Source organism: Nannospalax galili, unplaced genomic scaffold, assembly GCF_000622305.1.
Source record: "Nannospalax galili isolate Female #2095 unplaced genomic scaffold, S.galili_v1.0 scaffold302, whole genome shotgun sequence".
In the NCBI taxonomy this organism is placed as follows: Eukaryota; Metazoa; Chordata; class Mammalia; order Rodentia; family Spalacidae; genus Nannospalax; species Nannospalax galili.
Genome location: NW_008350120.1, coordinates 831826 through 854188, shown reverse-complemented (window position 1 = coordinate 854188; position 22363 = coordinate 831826). Strand labels below are relative to the sequence as shown.

The 22363-nt window shown below is 52.1% G+C and overlaps 2 protein-coding genes across 7 annotated transcripts in view; both read left to right on the top strand.

The window, feature by feature from the left end:
• Window positions 1-22363, top strand: part of Smarcd3 (SWI/SNF related, matrix associated, actin dependent regulator of chromatin, subfamily d, member 3) — a 41927-nt gene that overhangs the window by 13207 nt on the left and 6357 nt on the right. For 2 of the 6 annotated variants that reach the window (XM_029570508.1, XM_008847236.3), the window contains exons 1-2: window positions 18926-19208; window positions 22019-22230. In XM_029570508.1, the coding sequence (XP_029426368.1) occupies window positions 19131-19208; window positions 22019-22230 (290 nt within the window). In that variant the 5' untranslated portion in view covers window positions 18926-19130. Of the gene's footprint in view, window positions 1-18735; window positions 19209-20919; window positions 21704-22018; window positions 22231-22363 lie in introns of those variants that run through there. The other 4 variants (XM_008847240.3, XM_008847239.3, XM_008847237.3 and 1 more) reach the window with 3 other exon arrangements.
• LOC115072729 (translation initiation factor IF-2-like) lies at window positions 18241-19117 on the top strand. Its single transcript, XM_029570511.1, has one exon. It carries the CDS (start codon window positions 18358-18360, stop codon window positions 19105-19107), a length of 750 nt encoding a protein of 249 aa, XP_029426371.1. The 5' UTR covers window positions 18241-18357; the 3' UTR covers window positions 19108-19117.

Here is a 22363-nt window from a genome sequence, read left to right as displayed (position 1 = left end):
GGTTCTTCTGGGAGTTCGTCACAGATCCTTTTACCCTCACACACCCTGTGTTCTGGAACAGGCTGCACAGGTGCTCCATTCTGCCCTACCTTGTACTCAAAGCCACTGTCATTCTGGGGCAGTGCCCCCAGGTGGGAGCTGCCATCGGTGCCTCTCTATTTAAGGACTAAATTCTGTCTTCAGGAACGTGATCTTCAGTCCCAAAGAATTGATCATGCTAGGTCAAAGGAGAGGCTGACTTCGGCCCTGTGGGCCCTGGCAAGGAATTTGGATTCTATCAGTGTGGCAGAAAGCACTATCAGTTCTTACAAAGGATGTACTGTATTCCTAATCATGTTTCTGAAAAGATCATTCTGGTCATGGTGTGGCAAACAAGTTGGAGAAAGATAGAAAAAAGAGATAGGTCCAAGGGAGGGATGGTCCAGGTAGTGGCAGGCAGAGATGCAAGTGGGCTTGGGGGATCAGGAAGAGGTGGGGCCCCTAGCTGGTACCCCTGACCTCAGCTGGTATCTCTGACCTTAGCTGGTAGTAGGTATGAAAGCCAGGGATAAGAGGACATTAATAACAACAGAAAAACATGGAAAATTCTAGACTCTGCTGCTAGGCTGAGAGAACTGGCCAGCTTGCAGCTTGGTGATGTAGCTGAACAGGGAGGAGACAAGGACTTTCCCACACATAGAACTTGGGGAGCAGACACAGGGCTTCAGAGCCGTGTGTGGAATGTTTGCCCCTGGCAGCAGAGGTGGGGGGGCCTGTGTAGATATGGAGACATCTCTTGTCCCTGGCTTTTGAATTGCTGTTATATCCCCAACCTTGGTTTGACCCTCAGACCCTTCCCTTGGTTTATATCTTACCCTATTTTATTTTATTTTACTTAATTTTCAGAAAGGGTCTTGTGTAGCCCAAACACGGAAGCTGTTCCTAATTTCCTACCTCTATAACCCAAGTTTGGTGGCGGGGGGGATTGGGATTTTTTTTTTTTTTTTTTGGTTTTTTTTTGGTCTGTTTGAGATAGGGTCTCCTTTGAGCCCCAGCTGTCCGGGAACTCACTATGTAGACCAGGCTGGCCTTGAACTCACAGAGATTCACCTGCTTCTGCCTCCCAAGAGCTGGGATTAAAGGCATGTGCCACCACATCCAGCCCCAAGTTTGTTTTTTTAAAAATATTTTATTTATTATTTTTATTTTATGTGTATGAGTGTATTGCTTGCATATATGTAAGTGCACCTGTGTCGTGCAATGCCTGTGGAGGTCAGAAGAGGGTGTCAGATCCCCTGGAACTGGAGTTAAGACAGTTATTAGCTGCCATGTGGGTGCTGAGAATCGAACCCAGGTGCTCTGCAGGAGCAGCCTGTGCTCTTAACCACTGAACCATCTCTTCAACCCCCTGAGTTTGTTTTTTAATTGAAAATAAATATAACAAGCAAGAGTGTCTGGAACATCTTCACCCCACCACCACACCCCTACTACATCTGCCTATAGCCTAAGGCTTCAGTACAGACTGGAGGCAGAGGGGGCCTATAGCTTAGTTGGTAGAGTACCTGCCTAGCAGGAGCAAAGTGCTGGGTTCAACCCTCAGCACTACATAAAATAGTATAGTATATACACCTGTAATAAAATAGGTATTATATACCTATAATCATGACATGGAGGCAGGAAGATCAGAAGTTCAAAGTCATTTTTACTTTGAGGCCAGCCTGGGCTACCTGAGGCATAAACAGACTGGAGGCAGGCTCCATCCCCAACTAGCTGTGCAGTCTTGGACTAGTCATTTCATCCCCTGAGCCTGCCTCAGTTTCTTCACCTATAAGGCAAATTAATGATCTACCTTCCTGGTATGGTGTGGGAGTGTTGACAGGGTTGTGCCTATTCAAGGCTTTGGACACATGGTGCCCAATGCTCAGCAAATGCTACATGCCCACTGCACTTACTAGTTTAGCCTTGACCAGGCTCTCTGGACACCTCCCTTCCCATCCCACCATTTGTAAGACCCTCACCAAGATAAAGCCTGGGTCTCAGAGTGTCTCTCCCAGAAGAAGGGTGCCTCTCCCGATGTCCCCAGACCCATGGCACTCTCTATCACCCATGTTCACTTTACCCACTTGGGCCTTTATCCACATCTGGATCCAGGCTCTGCTCAAGTTACTCTACCCTGAGATAAGTTCTGTGCCTCACCCAGCTGGACTCCAGATCCCTGTTCCCTGTGCAAGTGTGCACAAGTGCCTGACACTCCACCCGCCTCCCATCTGCTCAAGGACCACCAGGCCCTGAGGGGGCTGGAGTCTGTATGTCTCTTGGGATTCATTGTGCAGAACAGAGGCACAGACAGGCCACAGGTCCCACCTTCCTCCAGATACCTCTGCCCACTCCCCAGCTCAGCTCTGGGAGGCCCCACAATTGGCCTTGGGAAATCACCTGAGGTTTGTGTCCATGGATGTGTGGCTCCTCGGTGCTCCTCTCCTTCCCCACAGCCCCCTCTCAAGTGGCAGGCCACAGGCTTCCCATGTTGTGACTCACCCACATCTTGACACAGCTCTAGACTGTTCTCTGCAGGGCTTGGGAAGAGTTCAAACCCCAGGGGATCCCAGAGCCCATTGTAATTAGTCACTCTGAGTAATAGTCTACCTTGTTTCTAGGGGCTCTGGACCCTCACATCCTCCTTCCTGAACATTTGTGTATCCCACTGTGGCCCAAATTCTCTCTGGGTCTCCTATTTACGATCAGACAAACCATATAATATATTTTATGTGAGTTTATTAACTTACGAAGGAATTGAGTACCAGTGCCTAGCCCTGCGCCACTGCCACTCAGAGCCCGCCTTATCAGACTGTGCCACATCCATAGCCCTGCATTCGCTCACACCTCCGGGGCCAGCGATCTTGCCCCAGGTCCACAGGGTGTCAGTCCATTCTGTCTTTGAGTTGCTGCACTGGCTGCGAGTTTCCTACACCATCACGCTCTACCGGCAGCTCCTGGCTTCCATCACAAGATGGCTCCCAGCTCTCCTTCCTACTTGCCACTCGTGTCAGCCCCACCCATTGGAGGAACCAGCCAATCGGGAGACACTCCACCCTTTCCTCCACTCTTATAATCTTTCCGCCAATCCTCTGCTAAAGTCCCTGAGCCTTGGAGGGGATGATAGATGTAGGGTGATCTCTCTTGTATCATGGCGAGATAGTGGCTTCTTGGGCTTCCCCATTAGTCATCTTTAGGCCGTGTCCATTGATCTATCTCAGTGGTGTTTTTTCCTACTATAAAGACAAATGGAAGGAAGTAGACACATTTAAACAAACATGAATGTAAATACAAATGCTTAGACGATATCCCAGTAGGTGTACTATACTCATTAAACAATATACTTATGATGGCTTCTCCACTAGGGCCTTTCTCGACAAAAGGCGTTGGCCTGGTCTACAGCACCAGATGTGTGTTCCACCCCTAGGAGCGGGCCTTATCCAATTAGAAATTTGTCAGTTGTACATAGGTGGTTGAGCCATTATTGCACTTGCAGGTATTGCTTGGCATGTCTGTAGTGTGCAGCACACAGGGTCCATTGTTGAGTAGACTTATAGGGGATCCTTTCTTCCCCAACCATCTGTATAGAGCCTTTTGGCAATATGAACATCATCTATCTAGTGGCACAGAGTTTTTTTTGGCTTGGTCTCAGTTCCATCTCTTCTTCTCCCGTACTCACAACATGCAGTGTCCTCAGCAACATGGCCTTACTGACCTTTCTAGTGTAAACTGACCTTAATGGAAATAGCCTTGGTGAATTGGAGGACCTCAAGGGTCTCTTTATGGCCAACAGCTCATAGTGGGGCAACTTACCCCTGGTACTGTAGATTTTCTTAACAGTTGTCTATAGCTGACATTTGCTTCTTCAGGTATCTTTCAAATGGGTTTCACATCTGTAAAACATTCAAAGGAACATTAACATTATATATTAAATCACTCATAGACAAGGTCTCATAAAACATGGAAAGGTTTTGTCCATTCTTATTAACTTTTCTCCATAGATCCTTGTTAGGTACCATAGCATGGGTATGAGGCATTAATTTGGTTAGCTCATTACGAGTTTTAGTTACCCCTTTTGATTCTCTTATTCTTGATACACTTACAGGCGTTGGCTCCAGTAGCCTGACTCTGCACTGGGCTAAGGAGGCAGGGGGCTTCTCCTGTCCCCGCTGCACTTGTTGGTTCCCTGAGTCAGACAGGCTCTGGGTCTGCCTCCTGACTGTAGCCACATCTGTCATCTTCCCATTGACCGTACCAGGTTGCTGGGGGAGAACTTGGTGGGAAAACCTGCTTCCACCCCTAGTATAGCCTTTATCAGAAGAGAAATGCATCTTATTTAATCCTTGGGGATTCTTAATCACCCCTTGTACAGTTGTTATCCTTCAAATGTCCTTTGTAAACTGTTCTCCTGGTTTTAAAGCCTTCCAGAAATACCTTAGTGCCAAATTTGGTTTTCTATCAATTTTTTCTCTGGGGATTTGGGCTTGACATAAGTCTTGCCACATCTGTCTTTGAGTAACCCAAGTGGACCATTTCCTCTGTCTGGTCTTTTTTATTTCTTTTATAGGGTGTTCTGTTATTTCACAGACACATTTTACATGATGGTCAGAATCATTTAGATTTGCCAAAGCCTCTCTCACTTTACAAAGATCCTGTCCCATCAAAAGGCTTAGTAAAGCCATTAAAGCCCCATACCATTCTTGAAGTTCCAGTTGAATTAAGCTTTCTTTCATATCTCTGGTGAACACAGTCTCATTTGGCCCAGTGAACTGGACATCATATATTGCTTTTCTCATACCTAGTCCTTGCTAATCATGTTAGTCTCCGTTGGTGACAACCATGTATCTTTAATGCCTTCAACTAGCCATCCCATTAAGGACTGCTCCCCCTGCATTGGCCTAGGTTGAACAGCCTATATTGTAAGGACAGATGGGTGGTTATATAACTCAGCTGTGAAGCTTCTGAAGGACTTAGACTGACGTCATTTGCTCCCATATCCCATACTCTCACAAGCCACGAGGCCAGGGGCTCTCTGCTTGCTTGCTTGTGTTTTTCCTAGCTTTAACACTTCCAGCACGGAATATTTCCTAGCTATAGTACAGTCAACTTTTTTTTCCTTTTTACTGTTACCTGTCTTTTCCTCTGAGTCCTTGGACTTTACACAAGTCAAAGTGTCCTGCCTTTCCTGTCTCCAGCTCTGCACCTGGGTCGCCTTTTCAGCTTTCCCGCCCGGGGCACATCTTTTATCATACAAAGTGGCTGCTCTGTTTTTCTGGGAGCTCCCTTTGGGTCCAGAGCAGATAAAAGATCTAACTTTTGGGTAACTTTTAACAAATCTTCACATACCCACATCATATTCTCACATTTACAACATAGCTGTGGCCCCCGCTTCTGCGTGGCTATCCTCTTTTTAGTAATCCATTGCGAAAACCACATCAGCGCCACCATGAGCGCTCTACTAAAACTCATTCTCAGTTTTGTCATATCCTGCCGACTACGCCAATTCTGTGGCCCAAATTCTCTCTGGATCTCCTGTTTATGATCAGACAAACCATATAATATATTTTATGTGAGTTTATTAACTTATGAAGGAATTGAGTACCCAGTGCCTAGTCCCGTGCCACCGCCACTCAGAGCCCGCCTTATCAGACTGTGCCATGCCCATAGTCCTGCTGGCATTCACTCACACCTCCAGGGCCAGCGATCTCGCCCCAGGTCCACAGGGAGTCAGTCCATTCTGTCTTTGAGTTCCTGTGCTGGCTGCAAGTTTCCTACACCATCACGCTCTACTGGTGGCTCCTGGCTTCCATCTCCAGATGGCGCCAGGCTTCCCTTCCTACTTCCTGCTCATGTCAGGCCCCGCCCATTGGAGGAATCAGCCAATTGGGAGACACTCTCCTCCCCTCCCCAGCTGCTGAAGGGCTCTGAGGGCCTCTTTTCCCACACTGGGGGTCATGGGCAGCAGGATCAGCCAGGCCTGTAGATACTGGCATTGGGGACTGATAGAGCAGCTGTGTATTGGTTAAGCTACTCAACCTCCCTATAGCCTCACAGCTACTGTGAGCCAAGACAGGATTTCCTGTTTGCAGCTAGAGCAAATGAGGCTTAGAGGGGTGGAAGAACTAAGACACCTGACTCTAGTGCTGAGGTTCTCACCCTGGGACTGTTCCTCCTTCCAGAGATGGGGCATTGTCTGGCTGTTTTGATGGTCACCCTGGGGAAGGGGTCTTGTAGAAGATGCCAGAGGCCAGGGCTACTTCTAACACCCTAGAATGCACATGAGCACCACCACCAAGTCACCCTGGAGCTGGGAATGTTGCTCAGTAGTAGAAGCCATGCTTGGCAACCTGCCGCAGGTTCTGGTGGCACCAAAGAAGCTGCATTCTATAGCCTGTGCTCAGCATCACACTGTGCTGCCTGCAGAGATTCCACCCAGGGCAGCGGGTTAGGACCTTAGAGGAGGACAGGGAAGAACAGGGCAGTGAGACCAGGTTCTCGAAGGCCTGACCCAAGACAGACTGATTACCAGGTCACAGTTGCCAGTAAGAGCCAGTTCAGGGAGTAAGGCCTGCAAGCCCCTGCCCCTAGTCCCATAGGGAGGGAACCAGAGGAGAGTAGCAGTTAGCCTTCATTACAAAGGTTTGCAGAAGCCAGGGGCAGTTCACCAAGCAGGTCGAGGCTCTGAGGACAGCCCTAGCCTGTGCCCTACCCTGCCTGCCTGCCCACTTGGGAGGCTTCTTGGCTACCATCAAAGCCTTTGACACTAGGAGTAATGTAGTCTGCTAACTCACAGGCTGTGCTAGTTAGGGACACAGGGAGATGGGGAACCCAGCTTTGACCATGGGTTCCTTCCATGGGATCCTTAGCACCTCTCAACTCCATCGATTTTCAATCCCATGTACCAAGAAATCTGGGGAACTAGAGAGATAGCTATTGGTGTATTAGTTATTTCCTGTTGCTATGATAAAACAGCATGACCAAGGCCATTTACAGAAGGAAGAGTTTATTTGGCTTAGAGTTCTGGAGGCAGAGTCCACAGTGTTGGGGAGGCATTGCAGTAGGAGGTAGCCAGAGCAGAAAGCTGAGCACTAACATCTTCAAAGAGGCACAGCAAACAGAGCAAAGCTATAGATCTGGCAAGGCTTAAGAACTCTGAAAGCCCGCCTTCCGTGATATGCGTCCTCCAAGATGGCCACACCTCCTAAAGGTTCTATGATCCTCCCCAAACAGCGCCATGAACTGGACACCAAGTGTCCAAACACTTGGAGCCTATGGGGGACAGTCATTCAAATCACCACAGTTGGTAAAGTGCTTACTGCACAAGCGTGGAGGACCTGAGTTTGATTCCTGGTGCCTATGTTTAAAAAAAAAAAACAAAAAAACTGAGCATCACAGCACCAATTATAATCCCAGGTCTCGGGAGATGGCCACAGACCTGGGATTTACTATCTAGCTACTACTATCTATGCATAACACATGAATGCATATGGGGGAGGAGGGAGGGGGATGAGGAGAGAGAGGAGAGAGAGAGAGAGAGAGAGAGAGAGAGAGAGAGAGAGAGAGAGATCCTCCTTGGCCTGTTCCACATAAACAGTCTCTTGCTATTCACTTCACTTTGTAAAAATTTTTAGTTTTAGCCGGGCATGATGGTGCATGTCTTTAATCCCAGTACTTGGGAAGCAGAGGCAGGCAGATCTCTGTGACTTCAAGGCCAGCCTGGTCTACATAGGGAGACCCTGTCTCAAAAAGACCAAAAAAATTTTTAGTTTTAGTTTTTAGTTTTATTTTTAGTTTTATGTGTATATGAGTGTTTTGCCTGGATGTATGTTAAATACACCTATGCATGCAGTGCCTGCAGAGGCCAGAAGAGGGTGTCAGATCCCCTGGAACTGGAGTTACAGACAGTTGTTCACCACCATGTAGGTACTGAGAACTGAACCTAGGTCCTTTGCAAGAGCAGTCAGTGCTCTTAACTGCTGAGCCACTCCTCCACCCCCTCCATATCACTTCTTGAGGGTCAGGGTGGGTCCTCTGAGTTCTCCAAACCTATGACAACCCAGTGGTGCCAGGAAGGCAGAGCAAGGTGGTGTGTCCCAGAGACCATAAACTTCAGAAGGGCAGGGAGGTGTATTACCCTGATGATCCATGAACATATTTCCACATATTACACAAATGCACATGTATGTGTTTATCCATAACCCCAGAAGAGTCACTTTAGCAAGGGACTTATTCCAAATTTAACCAGAATTTTTACCCAGGAGCTTGGGAAACTACCATAAATACATTGAAATTTATTTTAGACAACTTGGTGGTAACTCTTTGACGACTTATAGTCCCAATTTTTTAAACAATCTGCTTGAGTTGGGGGAGGGCGTTTAAGAGATAATTCAAGGTAAATCAGTCTAAATGCACAGTTATCCAGGAATCTTGACTTTCTTCTTTAATAAGTGTGTGTGTGTGCGTGTGTGTGGTGTTTGCATGAGTCTCTATCTCTGTCTCTCTCTCTGTCTCTGTCTCTGTCTTCATCTGTCTGTCTTTCTCTCTCCGTGTGTGTGTGTGTGTGCGTGCGTGTGTGTGGTGTTTGCATGAGTCTCTATCTCTGTTTCTCTCTCTCTCTCTCTGTCTTCATCTGTCTGTCTTTCTCCGTGTGTGTGTGTGTGTGTGTGTGTGTGTGTGTGTGTGTGTACATTCTGTGTGTCCAGGTGAGTACACTCAGTCTGTGCGTGCGTGCTTGGCAGCCAGAGCTTGATGTCAGGTGCCTCCTCTATCGCTCTCCACCCTATTTTAAAAAATATTTTTATTTATTATTTTTATTGTATGTGTATGTGTGTATTGCCTGCATGTAGGTAAGTGCACCCATGTCGTGCAATGCCCGGGGAGGACAGAAGAGGCTGTTGGATCCCCTGGAACTGGAGTTACGGATACTGGTTAGCTGCCATGTGGGTGCTGGGATTCGAACCCGTGTCTTCTGCAAGAACAGCCAGTGTTCTTAACCGATGAGCCATCTTCCAGCCCCTCTCCACCCTATTTTTGGGACAGAATCTCTCAATGAACCTGGAGCTCCTCAATGGGCTAGGCTGGCTGGCCAGCAAAATCAAGGATTCTGTGTCTCTGCTCCCCCTATGCTGGGGTTACGGATGTGCTCTGCCATGCCCAGCTTTTTTGTTTTAGACAGTCTCACTGTGTAACCCTGGATGGCCTGGAACTCACTATACAGACCATGCTGGCTTTGAACTCATAAAAGTCCACCTGCCTCTGCCTCCTGAGTGATGGGATTAAAGATGTACACTGCCACACCTGGCTTTTTATGCATGTACTACAAGGATCTGAACTCAAGTCTTGGTACTTGCACAGCAAACATTTTAACCCACTGAGCCATTTCTCCAGCCCCTTGACTTCTTTAAGGAGGATGTGTGGGAAGATAGAAAGCTCCAGTGAGTGTAGCTCTGACTTCTGAACAGGTACACCTTCCACAAGGAGGTGCTGGGGAGACAACTTAGGGTGAAAGGGGAAACCCAAGGATCTTGAGGTCAGGAGACTGGCAGCCCCAGCTCCAGCCTGTAAGAGGGCAGTAGCTTCTGGCAAGTCATGGAGTTTCTGAGAACACCATTCTCCTTATCTTTAGACTGGGACTCCTCATAGGCAGGCGCCTGAGGTGTCTGTGAGGACCAGGCAGGCCATGTGTGTGAGTGCTTGGTCAACAGCAAAGTCCTATGCAAATGGGAGATGTGTTGTTATTCCTGAGATAACACTGGCTCCGGTCGCAGCTTTTCCCAGCATGGAAGCATGTGTCAGATCCTGACCTGGGTTTCTTCTCCTGCACCTTTGATGATTGCAGTCTCTACCAGGTCCAGGATACTTGAGAGTCAGGAAGCAAGACAGATAAAAATTCCTACCTTTTGGGTACCTGTGTTCTAATAGGGAAGAAGTTAAGCATTAACATAATTAGTAAGCAGGTTATGTAGAGTAGGGGAAATCTATAGTGCTGTGGGGAAATTGAGCAAAACAAAAGAAATAGGAGCTTGGAGGGAGAGAGAGGCTACAGCCTTTAAATTCATTTATTTTGTTTTGTTTGTTTGGAATGGAGAATGTAGGAGGGCCACGGTGTGCATGTGGAGGTCAGAGAACAACCTGTGGGAGTCAGTTCTCTTCTTCCACCATGTGCATTCCAAGAATTGAACTCAGATTATTAGGCTTGAAGGCAAGTACCTTTACCCATTGAATTATCTTGCCAGCTAGAGGCTACAACGCTTTTTTTTTTTTTTAGGTGTATGAATATTTTGCTTGTATGTATGTAAGTGCACCCATGTCATGCAATGCCTGTGGTGACTAGAAAAGGATGTCATATCCCCTGGAAATGAAGTTACAGATCATCATTGGTGGTCATGTGGATGCTGGGAATCCAACCTGGGTCCTCTGCAAGAGTAGCCAGTGCTCTTAACCACTGACCCATCTCTCCAGCCCTAAGACTAGAGTTTGTAATAGCGGGATGGACTGTGCCTGGGTGAGAAGAGATGTTCAGGAATAAGAGCCCTGCAACTCAGGCAAAGTCTGTGGATTCCAGTGAATCACAGGAGGTAGGAAAAGAACATCCCAAAAGGGCCAGAGCAGAGGGAGCAGCGGCTGGGGAGGGGACCAGATTCTGTGGGACCTGCAAGACCTTGGCCCTTACTGGAAATCAGATGGGGAACCTGGAATCATCACCACAGTAATATAAAATGTCCCATTCCTTTTTGTGTTTTTTCTTAACCTTGTGATGTTTACTGATGAGTGACAACTTTGTAGTCTTCAATATCATAAAACTACACAGACACATGGCAGCAGACATCAGAACGAAATAGCAGGCTTCAGGAAAGCCCAAGCTTCATTGTTTTACCCATTTTTCATGGTCTGTGCATGAGGCACAGATGCTTACAGGATCCCTCTGGTTACAGTGTTAGGTGCAGGCTGTTAAGGGCATTGAGAGAAGCGCACTGACCCTGTGGGATCTGGATCCATTGACCCAGGGCATAGCAATGTTAGAGACACTGAGGGAAGCTGGCTGATCTGTGGGATCTGGATCCACTGATCCAGGGTATTGCAGTGGAGAGATGAGATGTAGTTTGGATTCTGGATCCAGAGCCATGGGATATTCCTTCAGACTAGATGTGGTGTGAGAGAAAGGCAGGGTTTCAGGATGACCCCACAATTGGGGACCTGAGCCACTGGAAGGAGGGAAAGAGCCAAGAATGAAGTAGGTGAGTGGGATCAAGTTTGAACAATCTATTAAAGTTCTGGGAGGGAACTGGATGCAGGACTCTGAAGTCTGGGAGAGAGGCCCTGGCTGGGGGAAACCTGAAGCCTCAACATATAGCACTTAAAGCTGTGAGACTGGGTGGAGGATGATGTCTCCAGGAGCTCAGCTCCTCCTCTCTATGCACCCCAGTATTGAGAGGGAGGTTGAAGAGCTGCCAGAAGAGGAGTCTGAGATAGGGCACACCCAAGGCAGGAGGAAGGTGCAGAGGAGGAAAGAAGGAAGCATTTCTGCAGAAAGGCGGTAGTCAAATGCTATAGACCATTAGGCAAGACGAAGCCTGCAATGTGACGGCCACTTGTGCTCCTAACAGAAAGACACTGTCAATGGGATGTGCACCTGTTGAAATCAGGGTTCAAGAACTGAAGACGGGCTGGAGAGCTGGCTCAGAGGTTAAGAGCGCTGGCTGCTCTTGCAGAGGATCCAGGTTCAGTTCCCAGCACCCACATGGCAGCCGTCTATAACTCCAGTTCCAGGGGATCCAATGCCCTCTTTTGACCTCCATGGGCATTATACACATAGGTGCACTTACACACACGCAGGCAAAACACTCACACACTTAAATAAAATTTTTGAAAGAAGTCAAGACAGCAAATACAGACATGCTCTTTTTATTAGTAACATTTATTTAAACTTTTATTTATTTCTTTTTATGTGTATGAGTATTTTGCCTGCAGGTATGTAAGTGCACCTGTTACATGCAATGCCAGAGGAGGCCAGAAGAGGTTATTGGATCCCTTGAAACTGGGGTTAAGGATGTGGGTGCTGGGAACTGAACCCAGGTCCTCTGGAGGAGCAGCTAGTGCTCTTAATCACTGAGCCATCTCTCCAGTCCCCTCCCCCCAGTCTTACTATGTAGCCTTGGCTGGTCCCGGAACTCACTACATTGATGATGCTGGTCTCACTCAGACTCTCAGGAATTTGCCTGCCTCTGCCCCTTAAGTGTTTTTTAGAGATTTTTTTTTCCTCTGAGTGTGAGTGTTTTGCCAGCATGAAGTAAGTGCACCACATGCATGCAATTTTCATGGCTGTCAGAAAATGGCATTCGATCCCCTGGAACTGGAGTCATGGCCAGTTGTTAGCTGACACATGGGTGCTGGAAAGGGGACCTGAGTCCTTTGGAAAAGCAGCTAGTGTGCTTAACTATGGAGCCATCTCTCCAGATCCATGGATTTAACTCTTGAAAGTCATGGATTAATTGAAGGAGGGTAAAATGGTACACTTTATGAAATAAAGAGACTTAGGGCATACACAGTGGTAGAACACTGGTCTAACATACATGAGCTTCTGGGTTCAATTCTTAGTACCACAAAAAAAGGAGGAAGAAGAGGAAGAGGAGGAGGAGGGAGAGGAAGAAGAGGAAGAGGAAGAAAAGGAAGAGATTATCCGAGTCATGTGTGATTGTGATAAGGTGTAAGATCACCGAACTGGACCACAGATTCCAGAGTAGCTACAGGATTTAGGGCTCAGGGAGCAGGACAGAATAAGCCAGAAATAGGAAGTATTACAAGAGTGGGATGTAGCACTAAAGTTGGGGTGCTGTAGTTGCTATAGCCATCTGAGAGATGACTCCTCCCTTGGAAGAAATAGCTGAAGGAGGTAGAGGATCACTGGTGGACCAGTCTTGTGGACCCTGGAGATCAGCAACAAGCAGGATGAGTCCTTAGGCGGGTGGCTGCTGAGCTGGAGGGTGCAGTGGCAGGCCTGTGGGAGCTGTCTGTCATGAAGACTGGCCCATACGGAGCTTCCTGGTGTTTCATTTCTACACACACTGGCTGTGGCCATCGTTTCCCCCGTGGCAATTTTGCCCTCTCTGTTCAGATTTCTTCTCCCAGGCAACCTGCCAGACCTGAGTACAGGGTCAGAACAGTAGCTGAGGCCTATTCCTGCCTCTTATGTCCTCAGACTTTTCCTGTGGGGACAGGCAGGATGGTAGGAAGACCACCTAACATTGGTCAGGGGAGCTGAACAGGAGATAGGAGACCTGGAGGTTCTAGAACAGGGCTCCAAGCCAGGAGGAAGACCTGGAGGGAGCCACAGGACAGCAGGCATGGCACTCTGGAAGAAGTGAAGCCAAGTTGTGGACTCAGGCTTCAGGGCCTAGGTGATGGGGGATAGCACTGTACACCTTCCCTGCATTCCCAGAGCAGGGCAGGGGAGAGTGTGACACAGGACACAGCATCCTCAGTCCAGAGATGAGGACAAGTGTTTCTCCCAAGGAGGAAGAGGGCATTTCCAGGGCCACAGAGTTTGACATGAGGATATAAGCAATCCTCCAAGCTACAGGAAACCCTGAGGCCACTTCTTGAATCTGGGTCCCCAGCTTCCCAGGAGCCAACAATGAAGTCTCCATCAGTGTCTGCAGACAGATCAAGGGGATCAAGAAGTCTAGGACATGTATTGGGTGACTCCCCTGTAGTTTAAGGCATTTGGGATACTACAAGAAGCTGTACAAGAAGGAGGGCTTCAGAGGGGAAGAGAGGTGGTTGTGGGGATGGTAGGCTGCCCCACCTGAGGGCCCCGGTGAACCAACGAGTCTTGGCTCCTAAACACTAGGAGAGGAGCAGAAGGAGCCTTGCAGCTCTATGGCTTCTCAGCAGCCCTATGCATTCAGATCCAGTCTATTCTATCTAAGCCCTGGACTTCAGCCAGACCTGCCAGGTGTTGATCTAGAGGTTGGGCAAGGAGCAAGGATGACTGTGTTTGACAGAGACTTTCATCCCTGTGTGCTGCCCAACTCAGCTGCTAATACAGACCTGGCCACAGGCAGAGCCACATTGGGGTGGGGGGCTTAGTACCCCTTAAGATCCCACAGAAACATACCCCCATGCACCTGCTGCATTCTTAGAGAAATGGGGACCCGGCCTGGGTGACTTCCTTTTTTTTTTTCTTTCTTTCTTTCTTTCTTTCTTTCTTCTTCTTTAACAGCGCCATAAGCTGTTGGGAGTGACCTGCTCCAAGAGACCACCTAATTAACGGTGGCCGTGAGGGGGATGAAAGAAAACTGGCTGTGAATCCAAAACGTGCCTTTCCTCTGGGCCAGCGGGATGCTCAGAGCCCCAGAGGCCGGCTCTGTGCTCCTCCTGCGACCAGCAGCTTCAGCTCCCCGATGTTTGCAGTTCATTGTGTGTGCGGTGTGTGTGGGTGTGGGAGGGGTGTCAAGGAGCATCCCATTAGACTGAGCAAACCCACGCAGGCAGAGAGGAAGGAAGACTTCATTCAGCTAACCTTTATCATGTACCTGCCCACCACACAGGACCCTGGGGACCCCACGGTAAGGTCTTTCTCTACTGGCAGGGGGCCCATGGTGTGGTGTTGAGGGTTCAAGTGAGATGTGATAAGGGGCAGAGAGATTCTGAGAAGAGGAAGGAGGGAGGTTGGGTGTCCCTGAGGACTTCGCAGAGGAGGGGTTGACAGTGGCCCAGGCCTTCATGAGAAGAGCACCCACTGGCTGTGGGGCCATATCTCCGTGTCTCTCTGCCCCTTCCCTCCCCACCCTTCCCTCATGTCTGCCTTGGTTCTTCTCTGCCTTGTGGAATCCTAGGATCTCAGAGCAGAAAGGTCTGGGAATCCTCTGGCCAAGTCTCTCTTGTTACGCCCAAGAATGCAGAAACAGGGAAATAACAGTAACTGGCCCAAGGTCACACAACTAATTTGGTGTCCGGTTTGTCCTTTGTTGTTTGTTTCTTACACATTTGTCTCCTCTGTGTGTGTGTGTATATGTATGTGTGTGTGTGTGTGTGTGTGTGTGTGTGTGTGTGTGTGTGTGCGTACACAAATCAACACAGGCAAAGTCACACAGACAGTCCTCGCTTTATCGCAGCACCCAGCGTACTGGGCACAGATACATTCTGACCCCAACAGGGAGGCTCACAGCTGCTCTGGCAAGGGAAGAACTGTGGGGGAGCCATAAGGGAAAGGACTGTGCCTCAGCCCCTCAAGTGGGGTAGGGATGAAGGTTATTGGGGGGGTCCAGAGGCCTCTCCTCCCATCTCTGGACTCTGGGCCTGGCCCCAAGATTAAGCCAGAGTTCCCAAGGGGCTTAGTCAGTCTGGGTCCCCTGACATGTCCTGGGATTTAGCGACCAAAAGAGAAGGCTGTGGGCTTAGGTTAGGGATGGGCCAGATCACAGAAGTCAAGGGTCCTGGTCTTAAGCGGTTCAAAAGGTCTCTCTTTACATTTGCCCCCCCAATTTGGGGGTAATTTTATTCTGATGAGTAAAGTTTTATTGCTGGGGGTGTAGGGAAAGCCGGCTGGAGAAGGGGTCTTTCTTGCAAGCTGTCCGTGCTCCCTCTAGTCTTCCATCCTTTGTTCCTCCCCTCACTACCTCCCTTCCTCTCCCGACTAGCTTCCCTTCTCTCCTTCCAGCCCTCCATCCCCTCCTCCCCGCCTTCCCCTCAACTCCCCCCAGCTGTGTCCCCTATCGGGACCTCCACCGAGGGCGGGAGCACGAGACTCTGGGCTCGGGCTGGGCCTTGGTGGCCATCTTCCCGGAGAGAAGGAGTTAAGTCTCTTCCCCGCATCCCTCCGCCCTCCTCTCCTCCCCCGGCCGCTGTGGAGTCCTGCAGCTGGGCCCTGGGCTGACCTTCACAGGGAGGGAGGCCGCAGCGCGCATGCCCGGGCCCAGGGACCCGCGCGGGCGGAGGGAAGGCTGTGCGGCCCGGCGGCCTGGGCCCCCTGCGCACCGGCGGTGGCCAGCTCGTCCAGCTCGGTGGGGGGCCCGGCGGCCCGAGCCGTCCCGCAGGCCGCGGCGCATCGCGCCGTGCGGAGAGCGGCGCTATGCCATTTGGTGCTGGCCGTGCTTCTGCGAGGGAAGGAGAGATGGGGGGACGGCAGGGGGGACTCCGGCTCGGCGGCCGCCTTACCCCAGACACGCTCTCGGCCTGCCCGGGTGTGGCCTGCGTCCTGTCGGGTTGGAAGAAATCTGGGCTCCCTACAGGCCCTTTTCCCACCTGCAGGCGCCGTGGCGTTACCCTGCGCCCTAATGGGGCTGAGCTGGTGGGGATCCTGGCCTTTGTGAGAAGGGAACCCTGGCCCGGAGCTCCACACCGGAGCCGCCCAGCTATGGGTCCACACACTAGAGAGCATGCTAACGTGTCTGCTCAAGAGTGCTGAGTGAGTCTGGCCTCCTGTGCATGGGATGTGGGGGCACCCAAAGTGTGCCCGTGTATGTAAATCCATGTGGCTCCTTGTCCCAGTGGCGCTTTGTCATGTGTGTGGTTCGTGATGTGTGTTTGGGGGTGTGTACCCATGGCTATCAGTCCTCTGTGATGATGGCCTCAGAAAGGCGGCTCAAGAGGGCCCTTATCTGTGGACCCGAGTGATGCTCACCAATTCCCAGCACTGGTATCCACACAGCCCTTGTTATGACCACCTCCCACAACCTTCTCAACCACCAAGACCACCTCCAGATCTCCCAGCCACTTCAGAAATCCCTTGCCCCTCCTTCAGCCTTCCTAGACCTCTAAGATGGGATGCCAGACCATCTCATCTGCTGTCTTTTCCTCCCAAGAGTTACCTCCAAAAATTGAGGACACTTAGCTTTATCCAAAGCATAGAGGTGTTCACCCCTTCCCAGAACCTCCAAGGACCAGGATTCCCTTGCTAGAAGTACAGTACAACTAGGTAGTTGTAGTGATGAAAATCCTTGGGCAAATGGCACAGCACTAGCTTGGTCTTCTGGCCTGTTGAGCTTTGCAAGTATCCTTGGGTTTTGATGTTGTGGAATCCCTGTACCCAGGCATGGGAGAAAAGTGGGACAAGGCCAGGTTCTGCCCTCAGGAACCACAGCCTTCTTTGGGGTACCAAACCTAACACACCCAAAGCAAAGGTCACACGAGGCATTAGTCCAGCCCAATTCATGGATAAGGTGCATTGAACTGGGTATTTGGAGAAGACCGAGATCTGTGCCCATGAGTGGGAGCCAGGGAAAGCTTCCTGTAGGAGCTGGGGTCTGACCTGGGCCTTAAAAGATGCATGTGATGGGACACAGAGAAGGCAAGTGGAGGCATTACAGGTGAAGAAATGGCAGGAGCAGAGTCTGTGTGTGTGTGTGTGGTGGAAGTGGGGGGTTAAAGGAAAGCAGCTGGACCTGAAGGGATCATCTCCCAGGCTATCAGCTGCCACTCCCATGGCTTGTGGCTGCTAAGACAGCCCATCCACAGTACGTGGACCAGTGTCTCCCACAGCTGTAGAGGTGTAGCACCCTGATCAAGATGCTTTCTCTAGCCTTTCAGAGGTACAGTAGGCACCTGAAAGATCAGTGACAGCTAGGAATACTACCAGGACCCATGAGAAACCCAGCGGTAGGCAGAAAATACTCTCTGCAGAACATTCCTGACCTCTGAAGACATTCCCAACAGTCAAAGGTTAGGACCCTCAGTGCAATACTGAGTCGTCAGGGCTCAAATTTTAAGACTTGCTCCAACAAATTCCCTCAGCCACTGTCCCTCCCTCTCCTGAATTCTGACGGTGCAGCCCCATAAACGTGACCCTCAGTTGTCCCAAAGACCATGGCTACCTCCTTCAGAAGGAGGGAAGGGGCGTGGCTTCGGGGCATGGGCGGGGCCAGAGCTCAGCCTAGGGAATCTCACGGTTTGCCCCTCCTTCCTGTTCTGTCTCCGCTCCAGGGTCAGCCAGCTCTCTTCACACCGTCCCTTCTGGGGCTCCCTCATCTTCCCACCCCACACCTGCTTTCTCTTCGGTCCTGACTAGGGTGGACCTCACCATCCCTAGCCTCTCTGGGTGCCCAGCACCTGGCCAGGAAGCCCTGCGTGCCCCATGCTTTCCTCCTACCCAGCCAAGCACCCACCCTGGCTCTGTACCATTCAACACGTTTACTCTTCCTGTTCTCCTGAGCCCGATCCATGTCCTCTTTTTGGAAAGACTTCCCCCATGGCCCTCACTTTCTCACGTAGAGACAAAGACTCACAGACCCAGAAATAGACTCCCACAGAGTTGCAAGGCACAGGCCGTGCCCTGCCCCGCACGCACGCGCGCAGGCACCAGCGGCACACAGACCAGGCGTTGGCCAGGGCGCTAACATCCACATGCACACCCACAGTCACTGCGCCGTGCCACAAAAGGGTGCGGACACACAGCGTGCACACACATCTGCAGCCGCCCGCGAGCCCGCCTGGTCCGGCACACCCACCGCAACCGGCCCTGGGACTGGAGCAAGGCCTCCTCGGGGCTTGGGCTCCCCCCGGATGCCTTCCAGCGAATGTTTCCCTACTTGGCCTGCCTGGTCTCTGGGGATAGGGCCTCAGAAATGCGGCAGGAGCCACTGGGGGGTGGGGGGGGTTGGAACTGCCTGTTCCCTGCCTGCGAATTCCCCAGCCGAGAAACTATTTGTGGCGAGGGCCGGGTGGCCGAAGAGCCCCCCGCCAGCTCCCCTGTGTCCCCTCCCCGTGCTGCCACCGGAGCGGCCTGGCCGCAGCGCTGCTGCCCAGTGCCCAGCCTCTGGCGGGTCGGTGCGCCTCGCCGCCGGTCGGCGCGGTCTGGACCCCCGGGGTGCAGGGCGCACGGGCGGGCTGCTCCGACCCCGCCGCGTCCGCGGGCAGACCCCGGGCCGCCGGACTATTTCTGTCTTATCAGTGCAGGAATGCGGCAGCCGCGGCGGTGGCGGCGGCGGGCGGGCGGCGGCGGCGTGGGCTGTGGGCCGTCAGGGCAGCCCTGAAGGGGCCCCCTCCCCACTCCGCTCGAGTAGAAGTGTGAGAGAGCCCAGCAGGACTCAGAGGGGAGAGTTGGAGGAAAAAAAAGGCAGAAAAGGGAAAGAAAGAGGAAGAGAGAGAGAGTGAGAGGAGCCGCTGAGCCCACCCCGATGGCCGCGGACGAAGTTGCCGGAGGGGCGCGCAAAGCCACGAAAAGCAAACTTTTTGAGTTTCTGGTCCATGGGGTGGTGAGTGGGGGAAAGTTAGCGGGGGAGGGTGAGCGAGCTGGCTCGGGCTGAATGGAGGGATGGTCGGGAGGGGCCACCGGCGCGCTCCTGCTCTCCCACCCCTCTGGTTGCGGGGGCATCACGGCCACGGCCCAGCCCCGGGACCATACCGGCGCCCTGGCATCCGAACACGTCGCCAAGCAGCCGGCTGGGGATGGGCGCGCGGCGGCCGGGAAGAGAGGCGTCGGCTTGGGCTCTTGTCAGGGGCTAGGGGTGGGATGTGAGGGCTGTGCCCCCCAAAAGGGGGGGTCCCCTCTATAGCCGACGTGTTGTCTTCTGTTCTTTTACTGGTGGGCCCAGGTGTTACCCCTGCCCCGGAGGTGGGGGTGGGGTGGCGACTGGGACACAAGGCATAGACTGGGCTGGGCTGCCTGTTGTCCCTGTTCATCGTTTGGGACAGTGTCACTCTGACTGGGTCTCAGGAGCTAGGAGCAAGTGACCCTGGAGGCAGCTCTCTGGCTGAGCCACCTCTGCATCCCAGTAGGAGGGCTCTGGGGACTTGGCCGTAGCCTTTGCTGTCAGAACAGGGAGAGGCCTACCCAACCAAGGGACCCCAAGTTAAAGGGTCAGAGGATCCTCTTGACAGACTCAGTCACCAGAAGTTATTGACCTTAACACCTCAAAGGTGTGAAGGAAGGGCCAGAGTTGGGGACAGTGAGGCCTAGAGACCAAAGGATAACTCTACACTGTCCTACCACAGACAGGCTGTGAAAGACACATGTGGAGCCTGAGGGAGCCCACAGACTTAAGGGGGTGGAGGCCTGAGTTGAGTCAGTGGGGGGGGGGCACTGAAAAGGTTGCAGGACTGAGGGGAAAAGAAGTCAGATTTACTCTGGCCAAATTTGGTTGTAACCCCAAGAAATGAGTCTCTAGACCCTTGACCTCTTCTAAGGATGGTACTGGTAGCTGGCACAGCACCTGGGGGCCCTCTCAGTAAACCAGCCATTATCACTGACCTTGATGAATGAGAGAGCAGCTGGTAGGGAAGAGGGCTTCCCTGAGGCAGCAGCCTGTCCTCCAACTGGAGAATCAGTTCCCGGGGCAGTGCTCTGGGCCACTGGAGTTACCAGTCCTAACCAAACTGCCTTAGGAGTTGCTTTAAAGAGTTCCACCCAGTAGCCAAAGAGGCTCTGCACATGGATTTGAATATGGTCAACTTAGAGCTTTGGTTCTTGGGTGACTGTGAGCCACACAGCCCCACTTTCAGGACATTCTCTATAGCAGTGGGGAATGGCTAGGCCTAGGCTGCCACCCTGGAGGCATGAATGACAGAGTCAGGTGGGGTGGGGGAGGTGAACATAGAGACAGGCATGTTCCACTGCATTGGAGCTAGATGGGCAGAAGCAGCTGCTGGCTGGGGGTAGAGGCCTTAGGGGTTAGCAGTGCAGGAAGTGGAATGCCAAGCCGGGGGTTGGGGTTAGGGCTCCTTCTTGTGCCTTGGGGTGAGATGAGGAGTACGTATTTATTTTTATTTATTTTGTCTTATTGAGGCAGGGCCTCCTGTAGCTCAGAGTGGCCTCAAACTTACTATGTGGCCAAGGATAACCTTGGACTTCTCTGATCCTCCTGCCTCCACCTCCCAAGTACTGAGATTACAAGTGTGTGTCACCATGCCCAGCTCATTCAGTGCTGGGGATTGAACCCCGTGTGCGCTAAGCAAGCACTGTACTGACCTACATCCCCAGCCTGAGAAGAAAGTGTTTAAATAATAGGGTCTGCATCAGTCTGTCCCTAATCACCTTCTGTTCTCCCTGACCCAGGTCCCAATCCCCATCCCACCTCTAGTCTACAGACTAAACCTCCCCACCTCCATCCTGGGGTCTGGACAAGTGGAATCTGGAACACTTCCCTTGGAGGCATTTGCCTCTCATCTGAATCTTGTCTGACTACCCAAGGGGCAGTGGCCAGGAGCAACAACCTGTTAGCTGCCCCTTCATGCCCCCCAACTTCTACCCTCACTGGGATGGGGTGGAACATGGGCTATCTCTGATCTAGGCAGAGATTCTGATTCCTTCAACCCATCCTTGCCCCCCCCCCCGGCAGCCCACTTCTCCCCATTTCCACTCAGAGAAACCTGGCAGGGTCTGGTGACATCAACCCCTCAGGTGCCCTTGTCGGGTCTCCAGCCTTCACCTTGGGAGAAATGAAATTATGGAGACAGGCTAAGCCAGTGTGTGTGGAAACCTGGAGTAACGTTTGAAATCAAGGGGCCAAACCTTGAGGGTCAGAGAGAAGGGGTGGGGGTATGCAAAGCAGAACAGCCCCAGAAGTGGAGACTGGAAAGCAGGAGCTCAGCCCCTCACCTCCCTCGGCAAGCAGCGGGAGCACAGACGGTTCAGGTGCCGCCTTTGCGGCGACCTTGGCGAGGTCGCTTTTCTCCTTGAGCCCCAGTTGCCCCATCTGTCAAGTGGGGATGAAAGAACCTGCGCAGTTGGCTTGCAAAGGACCCTGAGGATGTGAGCATCCTTTGAAAGGTTGAAAGGCGCCATTAGTATTCCTCTCCATATTCCTCTTTACCTTGCACGGCTCGGAGCTAGGCTATGCTCTGGGCAATTGCCTGGCTTCAGTTAGCTTCCTGCAGCGAGATGCAGAGCCCCCTCCTCCCGCCCCTGCCCCTCCCACCCATCGCTCCCACCCATCGCTCGCGTTCAGGGTTACCAGCCCCGGGTCTTGGAGAGGGGCGGGGACGCTGGATCAGCCGGCCTGGGGCTGGAACCCCAATCTGACCGGTGGGTGCCCGTCTCTGCTTCGCCTCCCGACCCCCCCCCCAGCGCCCCGGGATGCCGTCTGGAGCCCGAATGCCCCACCAGGGGGCGCCCATGGGCCCCCCGGGCTCCCCGTACATGGGCAGCCCCGCCGTGCGACCCGGCTTGGCCCCTGCGGGCATGGAGCCCGCCCGCAAGCGAGCAGCGCCCCCGCCCGGGCAGAGCCAGGCACAGAGCCAGGGCCAGCCAGTGCCCACCGCCCCCGCGCGGAGCCGCAGGTGAGTGCCCCCCCCCCGACGCGGAAGGGCGTGCAGGGGCGGGTGGGCAGACCCCTCGAGGACCAAGTGGGTGAGTAGTGGGACTGGAAGCTGAGAGGAAGCAGGGTTAGGAGGGACCCCGTCTTCTTGGCTT